At 32.9% G+C, this 17580-nt stretch overlaps 1 protein-coding gene across 4 annotated transcripts in view; it reads right to left on the bottom strand.

Annotated features, from left to right (window-relative positions):
* The window catches only part of LRRIQ1 (leucine rich repeats and IQ motif containing 1), a 200612-nt gene that overhangs the window by 15721 nt on the left and 167311 nt on the right, over window positions 1-17580 (bottom strand). For all 4 annotated transcript variants that reach the window (XM_073214774.1, XM_017680333.3, XM_017680334.3 and 1 more), the window contains 3 exons: window positions 17258-17318; window positions 16579-16728; window positions 5691-5811 (listed from right to left, as the gene is read on the bottom strand). In XM_073214774.1, coding sequence (XP_073070875.1) covers window positions 5691-5811; window positions 16579-16728; window positions 17258-17318 — 332 coding nt within the window. The remainder of the gene's footprint in view (window positions 1-5690; window positions 5812-16578; window positions 16729-17257; window positions 17319-17580) is intronic.

A 17580-nucleotide genomic window follows, 5' to 3' on the forward strand; every position in this document is an offset into this window, starting at 1 on the left:
GATGCATGGTTTATACAATGACCCACAGATATATGCAATAATATTTAAGTGTTAAATTTACCCAGTGAGGGGTTATAAATGCATATCATGTGTGTGTGTGTGTGTGTGTGTGTATATATATATATATATACAGCAGCTACATAAAATTAGATATCCATATTATGTGAATATGTACATATGAATGTATATACAGCACAAATATGTGTATGTGAATATATAACATGCATATACACCATGCTAATATACATGAAAGGAATGATTGAGCATTTTCTTCATCTGAGGTCTTCTTATGCTTTCCCTCAACTTTTCTCAATTGTGAAAATGAATACATGCATATACAACATGTTAATAATTCTTGATTTTGAAAATCAAGAATTTAAAATTATGTAAATGAATATGTTTAGTAAATTTGGAGTAAACTTTAATGGTCGCCTTTGGAATCTACTTTTGCTTCAGCTACCATCTTTAGTCTCTCAAGCTGCATATTATTGGGTATTGATATCAAGAAAATTATTTCATTTTGTACTTTTGATTACAAATTAACTTTTTTGATAAGAGCTATAAAATTACTTTGTCAATATGTGGAGGCACTGTATAACGTTAGAACTGCCTCAGAATATTTTTATTTTAAACCACTTTATTCAGATATCCTTGATATCTAAAATGTATATATTTAAGGTACACAACTTGACATTTTGATGTTGACATTCTGAAAAGATCACCACAATCAAGCTAAATACTATATTGCCTCTATATAGTTACAATTTGTGTGTGTGCATATGTTGAGAAGATTTAAATTAAGTTCTATCCTCTCAGCAAATTTCAAGTGTACAATACATTATTGTTAACCAGGTTGGTCATCAGATCCCCAGACTCATTCATCTTGCATAACAGAAACTTTATGCCATTTGGTAAAAAGGTGTATATTTTTAGAATGGATTATTATTCAGCACTAAAAAGGAAGGAAATCTTGCCCTTTATAACAATATGGGTGAAACTGGACAATACTGTGCTAAGTGAAATCAGCCAGAGACAGAAAGACACATACTGAATGTTTTCTTACTTAAATGTTGAATTTGAAATAATGAAACTCATTGAAGCAGAAAGCAGAGTGGTGGCTGCCAGGAGTGGGGGTAAAGGGTGGAAGGAGGAAAGGAGGGGGTACTGGTCAAAGGGCACATAATTTTTTTTTATTGTGGTAAAAGACATATAACATAAGACTTTCCATTTTAACCACTTTTAAGTATACAATTCAGTGACATTAAGTAGATTCACATTGTTGTGCAACCATGACCATTTCCTAGTCTCAGTACTTTTTTATCATGGCAAACAGTAACCCATTAAACAGTCACTTCTTACTATCCCCTCCCCCACCTCCTGACAACCACCAATCCTCCCCCTGTCTCCATGGACCCACCTATTCTGGACTTTTTGTATAAGTAGAATTGTACAGTATGTAGTCCCTTGTGCCTGGCTTCTTTCACCCAGCACAATATTTTCAAGTTTCATTCATACTGTATAGTATGTAGCAGACTTTCATTCCTTGTTATGGCTGGACAATATTCCACTGTACGGATAAACCACATCATACATGATATGATGGACATTGGAGTTTTTCCACCTCACGGCTGTTGTGAACGGAGCTGCTGGGCACATCTGTGTAAAATTTTTCAGAATACCTTTCTTCAACTGACTTTATGCTTGTATTTTCAGGGATCTTTGTTAGTTACTCATTATCAGTAGGAAAGTCCAATTCTTCCATGTTACTTGCAAACTCACCTGAAATTGTGTTTCATTTTTGATCCAATCTTATTTTATATTACTCCAGCATATGTGACCTCTGGTCCAGACAGACTTCTCAATGTTCCACAAATACATATTTGTATCCTTTACCTTTGTTTAGATGACTTTTTTCTATTACTTTCCTTGAATCCCAAATGTCATCCTAGTACAAATCAACTATGTTACCTCCAAGAAGTCACTCACTTCAACTGCCTTAGCTGCTTCACTTCTGAAAAACATATATTGTTTGCCATATTCAGAAAATTCTGTACCATATCAAAAGGGCTTATGTTTCATGAGCATTTTGACATGCTCAAAGAAGAAGTTTGCTGCAGGTCAATTATGCACTATCACAGAGGTACTGTGGGTTCTCAATCCCTGGCTAACTTTGTAAATGCAGTAAGTCCTAGGAAGTGCAGAGATGACTAGAAGGAGACAACTGGAAACTTTAACTCAGTATATCCTGAGTAGTGACCATTCGATAAATGGCTCTTGAATGAAGGAATGATATGAGCTACATTAATTATATTCTACTTCTACAACTAAACTATAAATTTTAGCTCATGGAAGAATAAAAGAAAATATAGCACTCAGTTTGGAATAAAAAACACTGGGTTCAAGTGGCTGTTTCGTCTTGCTAAGATTTTTGTGCCAAAGGCAAATTAAATAAACTTTCTGAGTCTCATTTATATTGGCTGTCAAAGAAAAATAATCATTATAAATAGGAAAAGATAACTAAAAGAAATTTGTACAGCTATAAATTGCTATAGCAATAACATTATTATTATTGTAATGCATCCTTTATTTTAAGTGTTAAGTGGGAAATTGAGGAAACCAAAACCATTTAAGGAAATCAAATATTTTGTCTAAATATTGTCTAAATGAGGAATATTTTTGGCATATTAATTTTATAAATGGTAATATTTTAATAAGAATGTGACCTTGTTCATCTTTTTGAAGCCATAAGATAGGTTAGAACTCTAGGTAGCAGAAGACTTCCTTGGGCTCTTATGACAGAGTAGTAAGCCCTAAAAGGAAACAGACAGAAAACAAGAAACTCTCTAAGAAAAGACAATATTGCTTGAGATGGCTGGCATGCTGGAAGTATGCTGGCTCTGGTATTATCTGACACACAGAAAAGAGAGACAATTGTACCCTGAAGTTGTTTAAAAATTAGGCAACACTAACAAACTACAACAATAATAAATATAAACAAGTACTATTCTTTAAGCCCTCACTATATGCTAGGCAATGTATCACATGCTTAACATATATTTTTACTCATTTCTTCCTAACTAAAACTCGATGAAATAGACATTATTATTCCCATCTTACAAAAGTAAATTCATTCTTAGAGGTTTAATAATTTATCAAGGTCACACAACTTATATATGATGGTAAAACTGGGCTTTTAAACCTGAGGCTGTCTGATGCTAAAAAATACATATTACTACTATTGTAACAACATTGAAAGAGAAATATCTAGGAAAGTTCAAAGGCCGATTTTTATATCTGTAGCCTATAAACTACTCTCTAGGTTTGGCTTGCAAAGCTGAAAGAAGGACTTTAGCTTTAATCAGGTGACAAGTTTTTGGGAAAGAGAGAAAGAACGAGAGAGAGAAAGCTGGAGGAAAAAGAGCTTTCAAACTACCAAAGCTGTGAGCGGCAGGCCCAGGGCCATGGAGGCCTAGGACCCAAGGGCTTTGACAAAAGATTTCTATGGGTAATAGGCAATGCCAAGTTTTTTAGTTAAGTAACTATTAATAGTAGGTTTCTTACAAGTTGAGCCATTTAGCCTATGTGTCTAGATAATAAAGACTTCAATACCCTACCTCAATTGATTCTTCTGTTATAGCTATGTGTAGGTAACAAGTATAAAGAACATGTATTAAGTACTTATTCTGTGCTAGATATTGTTCTAAACGTTCTACATTTGATCCTAACAACAACTCTGCAAGGTGTGTTCTTCTATTATCATTCCCATTTTGATGATGAGGAACTTAAGCCATGATACTAATCCAAGCAAACTTATGTCAGAGCCCACAATCTTTACCATTATATTATACGAATGTTACAGTAAACTAGTCACTACAATAATTAGGTAAGTAGTATTTTATTCATAATCATTCTGTTATTTAATAAAAACTATTTTTCTAAAGTAGCTAATCTTAAATTGTCACTTAGTGAACAGATTTAGTGATTAGCATTGTTTGCAATAAAGACACTTACTGACAACTAATTGGGACTACAGCGAGAACAGCCTTCTGACAGTTCCTTAGAGAATGTTTTAAGAAATAAACTATATAATGATCTTGTATGCTCTATATGATTCAATACCATATAAGTGAAAGATGAAGCTCTTGCATTTTAGGATAGTTGCTGGTTTACTGAGGTATTTATGTGTGAAGTCAGGTGACACATTATGATAACAGAAGCTTTCATGTTTTGGAAAGTGACAAGGCAATTTTTCTGCTTCTGTTTTTTTTTTTTTTTTTTTTTTTACTTAAACTGATCCAAAAGGATATATTAAGAGATTGTAATACACAATGTTTAAAATGGATATAATACTATTCATTGTTATGTGTGGAATAGGTTGATTCCTTCTGCAATGTAATATATATTTTGAAAATTGATCTAGTTCACACATTATACTAATAATCTAATCTATATTAGATGAATAATTTTACTTAGATGAAAATATTTCTTTCTTAACCATATTGACTAGAGCAACCTTTTGTGACTAGAGTCTTTAATTCAATAAAGAAAATTCAAGCACTCCAAGAACTTTGATGCCTGGCAAATATATTTTTAAATTAGACATATTAAAGTTGTTATTTCAAAACAAAATTAAAATGTATCATGATGAACTTGCATGTGTTAATGGATCTAAGTGACTGGAATCTAATAATGCCAAGTACCTGGATGAAACATGAAAAGTCAGAGAATCATTCTGAAGTTTTCATTTATCTGTAGAACACATTTTCACATTCAATCATATGTTGACTTTGCATGTATATAACTATAATATCAATGTGTATAAAACCTTTTCAAAAAAACCTTAATAATTGTGATGAAGTGTAAGTTAATAATGTGGACTTTTAAAGTCACTTTATTTTGGGGAAATTAATAAAATATGATATAAAATAAAACATCTTTTATCCTAAAAAAAGGTACCATAATATTTTAGAAGATATTTCAAAATCTCTAGGGTGTAATTAAATGAAGAGTTTGAAAAACTTAGGCTCTATCACCCCATATACCATAAGCTAGAGATTTCTTTTAATGTTTACATTTTTTTCCAGAGTTAGTAACCGCAATGCAACTCTTGTTGAAACCATGATATGTATTAAAGAGTGTAGATATGTATGACAGGTTAACAAATGTAAAAAGTCAACATTAATATAAACCGTCAACTATTCAATGGGAAAAAATTTTTAAAGCATGGTTTTGGCAGGATAATATTATCTAAAATCTACTATTTTTAAAGTTTCCCTTAAAAACTAACTTCACCTACAAAGTCTATTAAATCAATGACAATAGGCTAAAATACACTACTTTGATATATAAATCCAACTTTTTACAATTAGCCTAAAAAGTTCTTTTAGAACTAAATGATCAAAGAATTCAGTATGATCCTTGGTGGACGTGGGGGAGGGGATAGGGAGGAGGTGACTATTCAAGTCACAGAATACAATGAAAATAAAAGCTGATGCTGTGAATTTTAGAAAAATTTAATTTTGCTTCTATCAAAAGAAGACATTTAAAGAAAGAAAAATTCAAATACGTATTTTTGAGTAGTTCTGGTTGCTGGCATTCCACCCTTATCTGTGAAAGAATGCTTGTTGGCATTAGGTTCCATCAATTCACTTGTGATTTCTAAATTAATTCTGAAGGAAACCACAACTTACTTGAAGATCCCATTGAGTGTCTGTGGGCCTGATTTTTTTTTTCTCTCTTCACAGACAAAGCACTTCCACTAGTCATGGAAAAAAGGTCTAAATCCGTGTCTTCTCTGCTTACAAGTCTTGCCTTGGAGCAATGGGAGAGAATGTATACAATCATGAAACAAAATATGGCATTTTCTGAATGCAGCTCACATTACCCCAAATAAACAAACAGGCTCTGTCAAACAACCTTCCTCAAAATGATACCACAATCCTTTATTGCTGCCCAGGCAGAACAAATGTACTATGTCAAAGCATTTTTTTGCAAATAAGAGCCGATTTTAAAATTGAGGTTTGCTATTTGACTCTGTACAACAAAGAAAACATTTTAGTACAGTAAATTTGATGAAAATCAATCTTAAAGGCAACTGATGAAACTTTAAACAGCTTAATATTACTTATTTACCAAGTATATTATTTGATTCTTAATTGAATCTTAGAAATGTCATATGGGGTTATTTTTTGCAATATTTATATTTTACCAGATATAAGTATTAGTCTTCTCAAGAAAATTCCCTGAAATGACCTTTATCCCATATCTGCATACTACATAGTCACAAAATATCTTTACCTTCTCATTACAACCATTATTAATACAAAAGCATTATATATCAAGGCTAAGTTAGGGGTAATGGTAAATATATAGAAATTTCAAGATATATTATTTTAAGGACAAAAAGGATAATTTATTTAATCTAAAATTACCATCTGAACCTTTATAACTACCTTAGACTGAGCCCAAGAGTTGCAAGAATTGATTCTTGCTTATAGAAGATTGTTTTATGTAATGTCTGGTATCATTAAGTAAGGATTTATCATATGAACTGTGTGAAAATGCCATGATGGAAAGCAAAGCAGCCTCAAAGTAGCTCAGTTTTAAGCCAAACCACAGGATGCTTGAAATCCTGTGAGAAACCATTGTATTTAACATTTGATGTGAGAACAATTTAAGTAGAGCAAAACATAGCTATTACTGTGGTTAAAAAACTATACTCATATTATGATCTAAAAAACCTCATGAAACCAGAATCGAAAGATTATCCTCTTTCAAATTCACATTCTTGCCCTTCTCCTTTACATGCACCTTCCCACTTTCTTGCACGCATGAGTTTCTCGTTGTTAAGTAAGCATGTGTGTTATTACTGAACTTCGAATTGAAACCATTTTATAACGTCAGTCACTTTTGCATGTACCTGGCCAAACGATATGCTTGAATTGACAAAAACCCTCAGCAGAAAATTGTTTAGAAAGAGATAAGTAACAAATGGCTTCCAAATCCCACCTGCAATTAATATCAAAACTGTTACACATTGTTTCTGAATTTTGTTTCAGTTAGTACACAAGAGTGTGTATCTAATACTCCCATCAGAGTAGCCCCATCAACACTACGACTTAAAAAGAGCCTGTCAAGAATGAGGAGGAAATACTAAAGTAATACCACAGTTTTGGTGAGAACCAGTTATAAAACAAAGAGAAACATGTTAACCATCTAGGGGACCCTACTGCTGGCTAAAGAAGCTTTAACTGTAAGCCCCAAGATTTTAAAATTGGGTTTTATTTGCTTCAATTCAATGACATAATTCACTACGCCTATCTAGAAAGTATAAGTCCTACTCCTCCAGATGAGATAATACCTATGTGTCAAGAAAATATCTGTGAACACATGCCTTCCAAAGACCTCATTATCATCTAAGCCATTAACATCCAAAAGACTTCCTTCCAAAATAGAAAACAATTAATGTCAATTACTAATTAAGCCATATTGTAAAAGGGAATAAAATTTAGGAGTGAAATTTAACAGGGATACACAATTTCACAATGGTGCTGCCCAGCAGCTTAAACACAAATCTAGAAATTTCATAAAGGGGCCAATTATAGGTCCACTGATTGGTGTATCAGACACAGCCACATATGAACTAATATTCAAACTCTATTTCTGAAAACAGTAACTTTCAAATTGAACATAATTTTTCCTCTTACTGTTAACACATAAAGAAATCATAAAGAAAATACATCTTTTCTTCTATATTACGTGAAATGGAGATACTTAAAAATTGATATACTCAATAACTGACCATGCTTTTATAACTTTTTCTATAAAAATGTATGTTTAAGCTAAAACTCTGTAGTATTAAACACTTGTGCCATTATAACACAGTAAACAGTTTTTAGTTCATGTTAGATAATAATTTTCTTATGGATATGGTCTCACTAAGGGGAAAAAAAATCACACCCCAGGCATAGTGTTCCACAGTAGAGAGGGATCTCAAAGGTTTGGAATTTTTTCCTGAGGAATGAGAGATTCAAGCCCCACATCAGATGCCCCAACCTTATATCCCTACAGGAGACATGAACCCCCAAAACACCTGACTTTGAAAACTAACAGAGAGTATGTCTAGGAAAACTATAGAACTTTAGGGAAAGGAAAACTGATCTTAAAGGGCTTGTGTGCAGACTTACTCTGCTTGGAAATTGGTGGACAAACACTGGATTGAAAATGGCAAAGATGACAGGGGAAGGAGGCTCTCTTAGTAATCTTGGAGTGCCTGCTAAAGAGTCAGGAGGCAGCTGGGCTTCTCCCTGGGGGATGAGATGCTGGTGGCAGCAATTTTTGGTAGTTTGTTCTGCCCAGCTGATCCCAGGTCTGGCAGGAGCCTTTCTGGAATCTTCTCTCCAGCCTGCTAATGCCAAGCGCTGCCCCCTCTGAGTTCCCCACACAACCCTGCAACTCAGCTAGACCTCACTCCCAACAGACAATAACCCTGTCCACCAGGGCACCTGCAGCAGTGGTGGCCAGGCCTCATGACCAGCTGGGACAGGGAACACCTCCACCACCCATGAGTGAGACAATAGCAATTTGGCTCAACCACAACAGATGGGTGCAGGTGGCCCACACAGGCTAACCCCTGGAGCTCCTTGCTTTGGTGTCAAGGGAAGACTGTACTTCTCGGCTTCACAGGACATAACCTACATGATGTCACTCCTTTCAAGACTGAGAGACATAACTGAACTACCTAATACACAGAAACAGAGAGTTAAGTAAAATGAGTTAACAGAAGATTATGTTCCAAATGAAAGAACAAGACAAAACCTCAGTAAAAAAAAAGTGAAAAGGAGATAAGCAATCTATCTGACAAAGAGTTCAAAGTAATGTTTATAAAGATGCCTGCTGACCTTGGGAGAATAATGAAAGAACATAGTGATAACTTCAAAAAAAAGATAGAAAATATACGAAAATGCCTATCAGAACAAAAGAGTATATTAACATAAATGAAAAATACAGTAAAGGGAGTAAGTAGGTGCTTAGATGATAAAGAATAGATCAGTGATCTGGAAAACAAGGTAGTGGAAATCACTCAAAATGAACAGCAAAAAGGAAAAAAAGATTTTAAAAAAGGATAGTTTAAAGGCTAGGACAACATCAAGCATACTAACGTCCACATTGTAGGGAGAAGAAAAGAGAAAGAGAAAGGGTCAGAAACTTATTTGAAGAAATAATAGCTGAAAACTTCTTAAACCTAAAGAAGGAAACAGACAACCAAATTCAAGAAGCAGAGCCCCAAACTAGATGAAACCAAAGATATGCACATCAAGACCCATTACAATTAAAATATCAATTTAAAAATAAAGAGAATCTTAAAAGGAGCAAGAGTAAAGCAATTAGTTATGTATAAGGGAATCTCCATAAGATTATCAGCTGATTTTTCAGCAAGAACTTTGCAGCCAGAAGGGAGTGGCATAATATATTCAAAATGCTGAAAGGAAAACCTACAGCCAAGAAGAATACACTACCCAGCATGATTATCAATCAAAATTGAAGGGGCAATATGGAATTTCCCAGATAAGCAAAAACTAAAGTAATTCATCACTACTAAACTGTTTTTACAAGAAATAGTAAAGGGACTTCTCTAAACAGGAAACAAAAGGCCACAACTAGGAATAAGAAAAAAATCTTACTGGTAAAGGCAAACATACAGAAAAGATAGTGGATCAATCACTATATAAAGCTACTATGAGGGTTAAAATATAAAAATAATAATATAATCAACATAATCTACAATAATTAAGGGATACACTGAACAAAAAATGTAAAATGTGATGTGTAAAAGACAAAATGTGTGTGTGTGGGGGCAGTAAAATGTAGTGTTTTAGAATGAGTTTGAACTTAAATGACTACAAACATAAAATAATCTGCTATATATATAGATTGTTATATATGAACTTTACAGTACCCACAAACCAACCAGCCATGATAAATACATAAAAAATAAAGAGAAAGGAACCCAAACATAACACTAGAGAAAGTCATCAAATCAAAAGGGAAGAGAGCAAGAGAATTAAGGACCAGAGAAGACCTAAAAAAACAGTCAGAAAACATAATCACTTTAAATGTAAATGGACTATATGCTCCAATCAAAACACATAGGATGGCTGAAAGGACAGCAAAACAAGACTCATTTACATACTGCCTACCAGAGACTCCCTCATTTCAGATCTAAAGATACACACAGACTGAAAGTGAAAGGATAGTAAAAGATGTTTCACGCAAATGGAAACAAAATGAAAGCTGGAGTAGCAATGCTTACATCAGACAAAAAGATGTTGAAACAAATGCTGTAACAAGAGACAAAATGATCCAACAAGAATATATAACTTTAATAAATATTTATGCATGCACCCAACATAGGAGCACCTAAATTCATAAAGCAAATATTAGCAGATACAAAGAGACAAAGTGGCAGTAATATAATAATAGTAGGGTACTTTTAACACCTAATTTACATCAATGGATAGATTATCCAGACAGAAAATTAATAATGAAACAGAGGTCAAACAACACATTAGGTGAGATGGATTCAACAGATATATACTGAATATTCCATCCCAAAGCAGCAGAATACACATTTTTCTCAAGTTCACATGGAACATTCTCCAGAATAGATAACATGTTAGGACATAGAACAAAGTTCAATACACTTAAGGATACTGAAATCACATTAACCATTTTTTCTGACCACAATGGTATGAAGCTAGAAATCAATTATAATAAGAAAACTGGAAAAAACACAAACTCATGGAGATTAAACAACATACTACTAAAGAATCAGTAGGTAAACAAAGAAATCATAGATGTAATTAAAAAAAACCTTGAGACACATGAAAAGGAAAGCACAATGCTCCAAAATCTATGGCATACAGCCAAACCATTCTAAGAGAGAAATTTATAGCCCAACTCAAGAAACAAGAAAAATATCAAATTAAAAAACTAACCTTGTATCTAACAGAATGAGGAAAAGCATAAACAAAACCCAAAGTTAGTAAAAGGAAGGAAATAATAAAGATTAGAGTGGAAATAAAGATGAGACTAAAAAACAATAAAAGAGATTGAATAAACTAAGAGCTATTTCTTTAAAAAGATAAACAAAATTGACAAATCTTACTCAAGACTCACCAAGAAAAAAAGAGGGCCCAAATAAATAAAATCAGGAATGAAAGAGAAGTTACAAGTGATACCACAGAAATACTATGGATGATTATACACTAGCAAAATGAACAAGCTAGAAACAATGGATAAATTCCTAGAAACAATCTTCTAAGAATGAATCAGGAAGAAATATAAAATCTGAATAGACTGATTACTAGGAATGAAATTGAAAGAGTAACCAAAATCTACAAGTAAACAAAACTCCAGGACCAGATGGCATCACAAGTGAATTCTACCAAACATTTAAAGAAGAGGTAATACCTATGCATCTCAAACTATTCTAAAATACTGAAGAGAAAGAAATACTCACAAGCTCATTTTACAAGGCCAGCATTACCTTGATACCTTAACCAGAAAAAAGACACTACAAAAAAGAAAATTATAGGTCAATATACCTGGTGAACATAGATGAAAATATCTTCAACAAAATGTGAGCAAACCAAATTCAACAATACATGAAAAAGATTATACACCATGATCAAGTGGGATTTATTCCAGGGATGCAAGGATGGCTCAATATCTGTAAATCAGTCATGATACACCACACTAACAAAACAAAGGATAAAAATCATATTACCATCTAAATAGAAATAGAAAAATTATTTGACATAATTCAACATCTATTTGATTAAAAACTCAACAAAGTAGGACCTCAACAAAATAAAGGCTATATAAGACAACCCCTCAGCTAATATCATACTCAGTGGAGAAAAGCTGAAAGCTCTTTCTCTAAGATCAGGGATAAGACAAGGATGTCCATTCTTAGCACTTTTATTTAATATAGTGTTGCCACAGCAATTACGCATTAGTTTTTTATTTTTATTTTACTTTTTTTATTAAAGTATCATTGATATGCAATCTTAAGACAATTTTACATAAACAACACAGTAGTTCCAACATTCTCCCATATTATCAAGTCCTTACCCCCTCTACTGCAGTCACTGTCACCATAGTAAGATATTAATAAATCATTAATTGTCATCTCCAAGCTGTATTGCCTCCCCCAGGACACACCTATATTGTGATTGTGAATTATATTGCCCCTTAATCCCCTTCTACTTACCCATTCACCCTCCCCAGTGTGTCACTCTTGGTAACCACTAGTCCCTTCTTGGTGTCTGTGAGTCTGTTGCTATTTTTTTCCTTCAGTTTTGCTTTGTTTTTATACTCCATAAATGAGTGAAGTCATTTGGTATTTGTCTTTCTACCCATGAGTTATTTCACTGAGCACAATACCCTTTAGATCCATCTAGGTTGTTGCAAATGGGAGGGTTTCTTGTCTTTTTTTATGATTGAATAATATTCCATTGTGTATATGTACTACTTTTTCTTCATCCATTCACCTACTGATGGACACTTAGGTTGCTTTCATATTTTAGCTATTGTAAATAGTGCAGCAATAAACATAGGGGTGCATATGTCTTTTTGAATCAGTGTTCTTGTTTTCTTTGGGTAAATTCCTAGGAGTGGAATTCCCAGGTCAAATGCTATTTCTGTTTTTAGTTTTTTTGAGGAACCTCCATTGCTTTCCACAATGGTTGAATCAATTTACATTCTCACCAATAGTGTAGGAGGGTTCCCCTTTCTCTGCATCCTCACCAGCATTTGCTGTTTCTAGTCTTTTGGATGTTGGCCATCCTAACTGGTGTGAGGTGATATCTCAATGTGGTTTTAATTTGCATTTCCCTGATGATTAGCAATGTGGAACATGTTTTCATGTGTCTGTTGGCCATCTGAATTTTTCTCTGACAAGTGTCTGTTCAGATCCTCCATCTATTTTGTAATCATGTTATTTGCTTTTTTGGTGTTGAGGTGTGTGAGCTCTTTATGTATCTTGGATGTTAACCCCTTATTGGGCATGTCATTTATGAATATTCTCCCATACTGTAAGATGCCCCCAAATAGCCAAAGCAATCCTGAGAAGGGAGAATAAAGCTGGGGGATTATGTTCCCCAACTTCAACCTCTACTACAAAGCCACAGTAATCAAAACAATTTGGTACTGGCACAAGAACAGATGCATAGATCAATGGAACAGAATAGAGCCCAGATATAAACCCACACATATATGGCTAATTAATATACGATAAAGGAGCAATGGATATACAATGGGGAAATGACAGCCTCTTCAACAACTGGGGTTGGCAATATTGGACAGCTACATGCAAGAGAATGAAACTGGATTATTGTCTAACCCCATACACAAAAGTAAACTTGAAAAAGGATCAAAGACCTGAATGTAAGTCATGAAACTATAAACCATAGAAGAAAACATAGGCAAAAATCTCTTGAATATAAACATGAGCAACTTTTTCCCAAACACATCTCCTTGGGCAAGGAAACAAAAGCAAAAAAGAACAAATGGGACTACATCAAACTAAAAAAGTTCTGTAGAGCAAAGGACACCAGCAGCAGAACAAAAAGGCATTAAACTCATTTCTTGAGTGAGATGTGCAGTAGGAGTAAAGATTCACTTTTTTTTCCATGTAGATATCCAGTTGTCCAGCATTATTAGTTGAAAAAAATTACTCTTTCCCTCTTCTAATTGCCTTGGTATCTTTAAGGAAAATCAATTAACCTTATAAATGCAGTATTTTTCTGGACTCTATTCTTTTCCATTGATTAATTTTTCTATCTTTATATATATAACACACATTGTTGATCACTGGGGCTTTATAGAAAATTTTGAAATCAGCATGAATGTTATTATTCTTCAAGATTGCTTTGACTATTCTGGGTGCTTTGTTTTCCTGTATAAATTAAAAAATTTGTCCACTTCTACTAAAAATCTTTCTAGGAGTATACTGAATTCATATATCATTTGGTGAGAACTGATATACAATTTTAGCATTCCTCCTCATGAATATGGTATATTCTTTGATGTTTTTAAAGCAATGCTTGATAGTTATTGGGGAGTCCTTAAACATCTTAATATTAACATTATTTTTAAATATTTTATATTTCTTATATTGTGGTGAATGGGATGTTTTCTAAATTAATTTTTTGTGAAGATAGTTACGTATCTGTGTACATCTATATATATCTATATACATGTATACATATCTCTCATTTTTTTCTCCAAGAATAGGCTTGAAGAGTAATATGGCATCTACCTATCTATATCATCTATATCTCTCTCTCTACATATACATAGATACCTATATCCACAGGTATCTATATATCCATATCTATATGTGTATCTATAGGTTATATATAGATTGTTTTTTCTTCAAGGATGGGCTTGAAGAATACAAAGACCTACTTTAATAAACACTGACAGATTTCTTTCCAGAATGACTGTACCATCTTCTACTTTCACCAGTTGTACATCAAATACACCAAATGTATTTATTACAATAAAGTTGCATTTTTAAAAACAAATTTTCCTCTTATTGATGGCCTGGTCCCAATTGTGCAATTATCAACCACACTGTTGATAGCACATTGCATGACCCAATTTTCTAATTTTTGCCTTTTGATGAATATGGTCAGGAGGTTTCTTAGTTGTAATTTTTATTCCTCTGGTCATGCAACTGAGCATGTGTTCATATACATTTATGCATTTAGGCATTATCCTTGTGAACTTGTCTATGTATATTCTTTTTCTATTGTATCTCTATTTCTCTTTCATTGGGTTACCTAACTGTATATTGTTCATTTGCAGTTTTTTTTCCAATATTTAGATGCTAACTTATTATTGGCTTTAGGTGCTGAAAATAGTTTGCCCATGTCTGTAATCTGTCAAATTCTTCAAAGGAAGGAATATTTAATTTCATATAGTCAAGTCAATCAATTTTTTTACATATAATTTGTATTATATGTATCTTTTTAAAGAAGTCTTTCTTCACTGCTAAGTCACAAATATTTTATTTGGTCAGTTGTATAGCTTTAACTTTCACACTCAAGTCTTCAAATCTTCTGCTCAATAATCCTTTCTTTAATTCCAAAAAGCAATTGTTTCTGAAAGCCTTCCCCAATAAACATCCTACACTCAATTATCAGAATCTCAAAGTACGTTTTCCTGTGGAATCTGAACTGTGACTGTCTTCTGCAGGAAAATCCTGGCATTTTAGGGGATACATTTAATCAACAATACAATTCTATAGATCAGTGACATGCTTTCTGATATATATTAGAAGTAAAGTGATATTTGTTTCCATATTTTTCATTCCATACTGTCACATAATATGATTTGATCTTCCTTAAAAGACAGGTTTTTTATTTTTTAGCTTCCTCAATACTTAGCATTTGAATGTTTGATTCTGTCTTATTCTGTCTTCACTCTTGAATATTAGTGAAGAGTACTATAGATAATATTTATATTTACCCTATTATTAAGAAACAATTCCATTATCTTTTGATATGTATTGTTGCTGATATCATGTCAACTCTCAATCTAATTATTATTCCTTTGTAAATCATCTCTCAATTCATTAATTCTCTCTTTTATGGTGTCTAGTCCACAGTTCATTTCAATGATAATATTTCTTTTAATTTCCAGAATTTATAACAGGTTCTTTTGCATATCTATCAATTAGTTAAAACTTGATAACTTTTATTCCATAATTCTTTGTACACTTTATTTATAGGTGTTATTCTTATGTCTTTGAGGATCTTATAGTAGCAACAGTTGCAGTTTTAAAAATAAATTTTCCCCTTATTTATGGCCTGGTCCCAGTCATGCAATTACCTGCCTCTAGTTCCCCAGCACAAATAGGGTGCTTATATTTGTATGTAGTGGAATATAGTGGGACATGGAGGAAGGAGATTAATGTCAGACCATTAATCTCATAGAACCATTTTAATTAGTAATCTATCCCATCTGTTTTCACTAATCCTTAGAAGTATAATCATTAAATCTAATATCACTTTCTTGCTCCTGGAATTCCTTGGCACTTTTATATTCCCCATTCTTGCTCCAAAGTGGCTGTCAAAAATCTGTAAGTCTTAGTCAGTATTATGCATGGTGTTAATAGCCTGAATTGCCCATTTTTCTGGGGTAATCTGCATGCTCCTCTGCCACAGGGATCTCTATTAAAGTAAGCAAATATTTGCTGAATTATTATTTCAAATTTGTGCATTCTATAAATATTTTCATAAACATTAATTTTAGCTGTTGTCTTTATATCTTCCTATTTTAGGAAAACCCCTTGAATTGAGTGGCTCATGAGAATGATGAATATAACTACACTGGATACCATAATACTGGTTTGCATTAGAAAATACATTATCTTTTTATACTAAATTCTACATCAAAAGCTAAATTATCAGTTTTCTTGTTGAATACAGAATCTGAATGAATAATACATTTGGTTGATGTAAATGAATGTGTTATAAAGTTGGGTCTTAGGATGCATCCATTTTTTACCTGCCAAGGAAGCCACACACTTTTGTCACTGGGTAAGGTACTCTCTCCTCTGGAAACTTCTGGAAACACACTGAAAATTTCTTGTTTTGTGGGCTCCATTTCTCTAGATTCCATATTGGCCATTTTCCTTCTATTAACGCCATCTTCTTTCTAATAGCATACAGTACAATTGACTTTGGTAATGAACATACAGTTACACTGTCTAGAGTCTACATTCTGATCCCATGTTTAGAACTTGGTTTTCACTAAAGCTCTAATAGTTCACACTTTATTACTTACAGCAGTTAACGTCATAATAACTTGTTAACTTTTATTTGGTGTAATTTGCAGAGGTGGGAGGGTTCTTTGATGTTTCCCTCAAATATCCTACTCTTTTAAAATATTCAAGAAAATAATTTCATTATGCAATTTCCTATCCAGAGTAATTTTTAAAAATTTGGTAGCATGTGATTATTTTAAAATATTCTATATAGAATTAATATTTTGAAGTAATATATTTTCAATTATATTAAATGTCAAGAAAGCATGTTATAATTTTAATGCATAGTATTTGGAGATTACCCCCAAATAGAGTTGTGATATTTTCATAATGTACGGTAGTTATAGACATACCTTATAGTGCCATTTATTGAGTAATGTGTCTACAATGTTTTTCTGTAACTTTAAACACATTTCTTACCACAAGCTGAACTCTTCCGCCATTAAGTACATCTGGATCTAACTCAGGCAAGAAGTGATTGCTGCATAGTGACAAAAACAGAAATCACATTATTATATAAATGTAGAGGAAGATTATGAAAGAAATGCCCAGTGAAAATTTGGGGAGAAATTAGTAATTTACAAAATAGAAATAATAGCTTTCTTAAAATCAGTTACATGTAAAGATAAATACAAATTTATATCTTTCCACTGTCATTTTAAAATTCAATTTCACATAAAATTTCAATTTCTAAATAAGACCTTCAACATTATTTTTTATTGCCAAAAATAAACACACGAAAT

This window comes from Manis javanica, chromosome 10, assembly GCF_040802235.1.
Source record: "Manis javanica isolate MJ-LG chromosome 10, MJ_LKY, whole genome shotgun sequence".
NCBI classification, from domain to species: Eukaryota; Metazoa; Chordata; class Mammalia; order Pholidota; family Manidae; genus Manis; species Manis javanica.